The sequence below is a fragment of the Coccinella septempunctata genome, chromosome 7, assembly GCF_907165205.1.
Source record: "Coccinella septempunctata chromosome 7, icCocSept1.1, whole genome shotgun sequence".
NCBI classification, from domain to species: domain Eukaryota; kingdom Metazoa; phylum Arthropoda; class Insecta; order Coleoptera; family Coccinellidae; genus Coccinella; species Coccinella septempunctata.
The window spans coordinates 31,975,598-31,982,733 of NC_058195.1; the positions used below are offsets into that span (position 1 = coordinate 31,975,598).

Below are 7,136 nucleotides of genomic sequence, written 5' to 3' on the forward strand. Positions count from 1 at the left end.
ACACAAATAAAATCGTGTCAAAAAGATCGCTAAACTAGGTTACAAGCACATTGGCGCCAAAAGTTGACACAGAGGACAGACAAATCCTCAGACCACAGAGAACTATGACAATCTGTCAAATCTTTTTCTTTAAAAGTGAAATACCTAGGTTTTGAGTTTTGGAATAGAGATGTCGCCCCGGAGTCCAAAGCGAAAGTGAGAACAATTACCATCCTCATATTTTGTGGGATGACATTATAAAGTTTGTGAGAGTTGAGGAGAGATGTCGCTTTTGGAGTCCAAAGCGAGCAAATAATTATAAATGTTGCTAAGACCCTTAATGTCGGTACGCTTATTGACAGGATTTGATTGCTCATTAATATAGCACATTTCCAAAAAAACCCGCTTGGTGTTATTTGAGCAAGAATACAATATCTTCGGATTATCGAAATCGAAAACGTGACCAGCTCTCGCAGCATGCAAAGCAAGGGCACATCTGTCAGGGTGTAGTCTGACGTCGCTTTTGTGAACCGCGAATCTTCTTTTTAGGGATTGGGAGGTTTGTCCGATATAGACCCCATCACAGTCTAAACATCTCACTGAGTAGACACAATCAGAGCTGGAAAGAACGTCCACTCTGTCTTTGAAATTGGTGAAGAGAAACTTATTGGGGAAAACGTTATATCTGGCAATTTTCACGTTGCTAATAGAGGAAAAAATGTGAACCAGTTTACTGGTCAAACCAGGCAATGAAGGCAGAGATGCAAACTTTATTTGGCTGACACGTGAGTTCTCGTGGGGAGCGTCCTGTCTTTGTTCAGGCAGTGTAGTAGGAGGATGTTCAGGAGGATCAGGTGAGATCCGTCGATTGGATGTCGAGAATATCAACTTCTTAAGCAGGCCGTGGGGATATCCATTATCTTTTAGGATGTCATATAATTTGTTCAGAGCACTCTGTTTGAAATCCATGTGAGTAAGGCCTATTATTCTGTTCTTTAGGTTGTTAACAACGTTGATCTTCATTTGCCAATCATGGCTTGAATTGAAGTGGACATATCTTCCTGAGCTGGTCGGCTTTCTGTACCAATCCAGCTTGACTGTGTTGTCCTCAGAACGTATCACTTTGGTATCTAGGAAAGGGACAAATCTGTCTTTCTCTTCTTCTATGGTAAACTGTATATGTGGGTTAAAGGAGTTGAAGATCCTTAGGAGTTCTTCTTTCATATTTAAAGGAATGGCCAATATAATGTCATCAACATACTGGAACAAGAATGCTGGAATGAAAGATAGTTTGCCAAGGCAGTATCCGATCAACACCGTCATCACCAGAGCTGCCAAAGTTGGGCTGAGGATGCTGCCCATCGGGCACCCAAAGATTTGAAAGTAAAATTCACCTTTGTATTTGAAATAGTTGGAATCGAACAGGAACTTCAATAGGTTAACAAATTTAGGCCTAGGAATATTCGTGACAGCCTCAATCCTGCTCCAATTGTCCACTATTATCTTCTCCGTTAACTCCCAGGAAATATTGGTAAAAAGACTGATCACATCCAACGAAAGGATCTCATGGTCTGGAGGAATCTGCAAGTTATTAACCCTTTCTGCAAAATCGAAAGAATCCTTGACTGCCCAAGTGTGGAAGTCATCCTTGAAAGCTGACTTGAGGATGTCGGCAACAAACTTGCTAAGTTCACTTGTTGGGGATTTAATGGTTGAGACGATAGGTCTGAGAGGAGTTCCCTCTTTATGGATCTTTGGTAGACCGTAGATAGTGGGAGAAATGCCCTTGTAGTTATTCAATTGTCTCGCCGTGGTGGCACTTATGTATGCTTGGTCTTTGAGATCCTTGACAAGGCTGTTGTTCTTTGTCTGATACTTCGATGTGGGGTCTGAGTTTAATTTCTTGTAAACGTTGGTGTCCTCGACGATATTCAAGAGCTTCTCTTCATATTGTTGCTTTGTGATGGCCACCGTGACATTGCCCTTATCTGCCATCGTTATGACGATGTCATCATTGTCCTTCAGGAACCTTTTCGTCTTGCAAAAGAGTCCGTATTGTGGGTTATTCTTCTTCCAAGCTTGGTGGACGAAATTGGTGATGGCATTGATTGATTTGGCCCGGAGTAAGTCCTGCGATTCCTGTGGAGCCAACCTCACAAGATACTCGGAGTCAGCCAATAAAGATTTAATTGACAACATATTAGAGGGGACAGAATGGGCAAACTTGGGACCAAGACTAAGTAAATGTTTAATGTCCCGTGGGAAAACATGATCTGTTAAATTGGCAAACCACGAATCTTTAACTTTCAAATTCGAGATGGATTTATCAATCAAGGAATCAAACTTGCGTTTGAGAACGTTGGTGGAAGAGACAGTGACCCTATCCGAGGACCTAGACTGAGTCTGTTCAAAAATGGATATAATACGTATAGGAAGAACAAGGATCAATCTTTCACGGATATGCTTGATGCCTGCATGCAGCGAGTTGATCTTTTTGATAGTGACCGATATTTCAAGATTGAGCAGAGTAGAAGATACCTTATTGCTCAGTGCGAGAGCTCTTCTGTTGTCCCCTGCGTTGTCGCCTATCAAATTGTTAATACATTTAATGTTCTGCTTGATGTGTCTTGGAATGACGCCAGTTGATCGGTATCTGAGTAGGAAGTTCCTTCTGCATCTTGCTTTTGCCAATCTGGTATTCAGGTTCGCCCAAGATTTGAGGTCTCTAACTGTTACCTCTCCATAGGTGTTCTTCATCTCATCCTAGAAACCCATCTGTAATTATGTATACAAGGAGTATTGCCGTATTTTCTAATCTACTTAATTATTGGGTACTCGGCATAAAGGGCCTATGTAGACAAATCAAACAACCATTTGTCATGTACATCTATATTTCGGACACTTGTTAAGGTCCTTCATCAGGATGCTAAAAAAGTTAATAAAAACCTCTAAAATCTAACAGACTAAAAATCATCGAGACAAAAACTTACGTTTGACTAGTTTTGAAAAGAATGGCAAAGAAACAATCAGCATGTGTCCAACCAATTACAAATCATTGGAAGGAAGAAAACTACATCAATCTCGAGAAACTACATGAACATTCTCTAAGTAACAACACAAATAAAATCGTGTCAAAAAGATCGCTAAACTAGGTTACAAGCACATTGGCGCCAAAAGTTGACACAGAGGACAGACAAATCCTCAGACCACAGAGAACTATGACAATCTGTCAAATCTTTTTCTTTAAAAGTGAAATAGGTTTTGAGTTTTGGAATAGAGATGTCGCCCGGAGTCCAAAGCGAAAGTGAGAACAATTACCATCCTCATATTTTGTGGAATGACATTATAAAGTTTGTGAGAGTTGAGGAGAGATGTCGCTTTTGGAGTCCAAAGCGAGCAAATAATTATAAATGTTGCTAAGACCCTTAATGTCGGTACGCTTATTGACAGGATTTGATTGCTCATTAATATAGCACATTTCCAAAAAAACAGGACGCTCCCCACGAGAACTCACGTGTCAGCCAAATAAAGTTTGCATCTCTGCCTTCATTGCCTGGTTTGACCAGTAAACTGGTTCACATTTGTTCCTCTATTAGCAACGTGAAAATTGCCAGATATAACGTTTTCCCCAATAAGTTTCTCTTCACCAATCTCAAAGACAGAGTGGACGTTCTTTCCAGCTCTGATTGTGTCTACTCAGTGAGATGTTTAGACTGTGATGGGGTCTATATCGGACAAACCTCCCAATCCCTAAAAAGAAGATTCGCGGTTCACAAAAGCGACGTCAGACTACACCCTGACAGATGTGCCCTTGCTTTGCATGCTGCGAGAGCTGGTCACGTTTTCGATTTCGATAATCCGAAGATATTGTATTCTTGCTCAAATAACACCAAGCGGGTTTTTTTGGAAATGTGCTATATTAATGAGCAATCAAATCCTGTCAATAAGCGTACCGACATTAAGGGTCTTAGCAACATTTATAATTATTTGCTCGCTTTGGACTCCAAAAGCGACATCTCTCCTCAACTCTCACAAACTTTATAATGTCATCCCACAAAATATGAGGATGGTAATTGTTCTCACTTTCGCTTTGGACTCCGGGGCGACATCTCTATTCCAAAACTCAAAACCTATTTCACTTTTAAAGAAAAAGATTTGACAGATTGTCATAGTTCTCTGTGGTCTGAGGATTTGTCTGTCCTCTGTGTCAACTTTTGGCGCCAATGTGCTTGTAACCTAGTTTAGCGATCTTTTTGACACGATTTTATTTGTGTTGTTACTTAGAGAATGTTCATGTAGTTTCTCGAGATTGATGTAGTTTTCTTCCTTCCAATGATTTGTAATTGGTTGGACACATGCTGATTGTTTCTTTGCCATTCTTTTCAAAACTAGTCAAACGTAAGTTTTTGTCTCGATGATTTTTAGTCTGTTAGATTTTAGAGGTTTTTATTAACTTTTTTAGCATCCTGATGAAGGACCTTAACAAGTGTCCGAAATATAGATGTACATGACAAATGGTTGTTTGATTTGTCTACATAGGCCCTTTATGCCGAGTACCCAATAATTAAGTAGATTAGAAAATGTATGGTTACGTTAATCCCGTATTAGTGTAATGTATATATTGGTAAGGGGTATGACGGGGAGATGTTCAGTGAAAGGCTAGATTTTACTCTCCTTTTTTTATTCGTCGTCTACGTTTCGGCCGCAGTCGCTGGCCTTCTTCAGGACTCTACAATAACATGTACATAGATAAATACAACAAAAACACACAGCAGCAGTACCCACCGAATTTTGAGAGAGAAAAGGCCTCTAATAAGCATGACCTGTTGGTCTTGAAATAACTTGCAGTTGTTTGGATAATTCGATGAAATACATGCCACTCGCTCTCATTACAATCTTCACAAAAAGACAACACATTAAAATCTTAGTTCGGCTACACGTGGGCAACAAGAATATGTATAATGACAAGGCGAGAGGACCCGTCGGTGACGTAAAGAAAGTTGACATTCGTGAATCTATGACTTGTTCTCTTTTTCTTAGTGAAGTTAGGCTGTAGAATTATTTCTTCTCCCATCATGGTCTTTATTATGATGAATTAGAAAAGTGTAAATACTACTGATGTTCTTTATGTCCGATCTGGAATTAACCACATTTTCCAAATTTTTCTTTATTTGAAACATTTTTGGCGGTATGTGCTGGGGTGATTGTTTCGTCCCACTGCTAGGGTCGGACTCATCAGGTAGGTTAATGAACCCTAGCAGCTACCTACGACAATCGCCGAAGCAGCGTAGTTTGTGCCTGCTGTAAACGCCGGTTACGTCGAGGGTATAGAGTGTTGCGTCGCCAGTGGCGCCATCGTTTGGCGTATGCTGCACCGCAATAGACGTATAATCTACCCTGTGATCGCAACCGTCGTGCGCAGTGATGCCATCGTTTGGCTACCCTTGGTACCATCATGGTGAGATGAAGTATTCCTCTACCATGGGTACAACTACGCCGCCACAACACTCCCCCACCAGCGGCGCTGACTGGGGAAGCGATGCGATACGGTAGGCAGGGTACCGCCGTTTACGAAGATGGGAAAGGGCGTCTAGAGTAGCGTCAGAAATACCAGAGATGGGAGCGTGCATTGTGAGCGAGCTATTGTCTCAACCGGTCTGGCCTTCTGGGATACGTCGTTAAGACGGCCCTCCCTTATCACGTCGGGGTCACCACTTTGGCGGTATGTGCTGGGGTGAGTTCACGCCATTTGAAGAATGGCGTGCTCTTGGGGTGATTGTTTCGTCCCACTGCTAGGGTCGGACTCATCAGGTAGGTTAATGAACCCTAGCAGCTACCTACGACAATCGCCGAAGCAGCGTAGTTTGTGCCTGCTATAAACGCCGGTTACGTCGAGGGTATAGAGTGTTGCGTCGCCGGTGGCGCCATCGTTTGGCGTATGCTGCACCGCAATAGACGTATAATCTACCCTGTGATCGCAACCGTCGTGCGCAGTGATGCCATCGTTTGGCTACCCTTGGTACCATCATGGTGAGATGAAGTATTCCTCTACCATGGGTACAACTACGCCGCCACACATTTCTAGAAAGGTTCTTTTTCTATAGTTCTTCTCTCTTTCTAAAATTTGGATGTTATTGAAATTCATCATGTGCTGGTTGTCATGACAGTGTTGAGCCAGAGCACAGCCCTTTCCAGGATGTTTGATGTCACTTTTATGTTGTGCCATTCGTTTTTTAATTTGTTGCGACGTTTGCCCTATATATGATAGATGGCACTGAGCACAAGGAACCTTATAGACTACATTAGATGTTTTCTCTATGCTGAATTTATCTTTCGTATGCGAGAACATAATGCTTATTTTAAACTCATTTTTTACCGCAATCTTTATTTTGTCACTTTTGAACAGTTTTATTATCGAGTTGGTTACTTGAGGGATGAGTGGGAACGCTACAAAAATTAATTTTCTTTCTTCTTCATCAGTGGTGGTCTCCAAAGTCTCATCCGGCATACCATTCCGGATAAGCCTGTCTCTATTGCTAGGTGTTATGTGTGCTTCTGAATGGACCCTTGTGAATTCACCTGCTTCATCGAGCAAGTCTTCTTGAGCGGCGATCTCACCTTCATGTGTTGCAATCTGTTGTGTTTCTTCTAAAGATGCCAACTCTCCAGTCCCACCCGGCATGCCATTCCGAGTGGGACTATCGTCCCTTTGCTGTGTCCTTACTCTGTCCGCCTCTACATCTGAGACCTCCCTGGACTCACCCAGCATACCATTCTGGATGAGACCTTCCTGCATGTCTGTTGTGTGTTGGTTTGGAGTACTAAAAATCAGTTTGCTTGTTAAGCATCTAGAGAACCGTTGTTTAGCATCAGTGTGTTCAGTTTATTTAGATTATCTTCAATAAAGGAGGTGTGTGAGATTTTGCTGATGCTGATGCAAGTTATTTCAAGACCAACAGGTCATGCTTATTAGAGGTCTTTTCTCTCTCAAAATTCGGTGGGTACTGCTGCTGTGTGTTTTTGTTGTATTTATCTATATACATGTTATTGTAGAGTCCTGAAGAAGGCCAGCGACTGCGGCCGAAACGTAGACGAAGAATAAAAAAAGGAGAGTAAAATCTAGCCTTTCACTGAACATCTCCCCGTCATACCCCTTA

General features: G+C 41.8%; 1 protein-coding gene across 1 annotated transcript; it reads right to left on the bottom strand.

Annotated features, from left to right (window-relative positions):
- Positions 1 to 234: 234 nt before the first annotated feature.
- On the bottom strand, positions 235 to 6,775 carry LOC123317825. Its single transcript, XM_044904436.1, has 2 exons — positions 6,407 to 6,775; positions 235 to 2,742 (listed from the first exon to the last, which is right to left on the bottom strand). Exons 1-2 carry the CDS (start codon positions 6,773 to 6,775, stop codon positions 235 to 237), a joined length of 2,877 nt encoding a protein of 958 aa, XP_044760371.1.
- Positions 6,776 to 7,136: the final 361 nt, after the last annotated feature.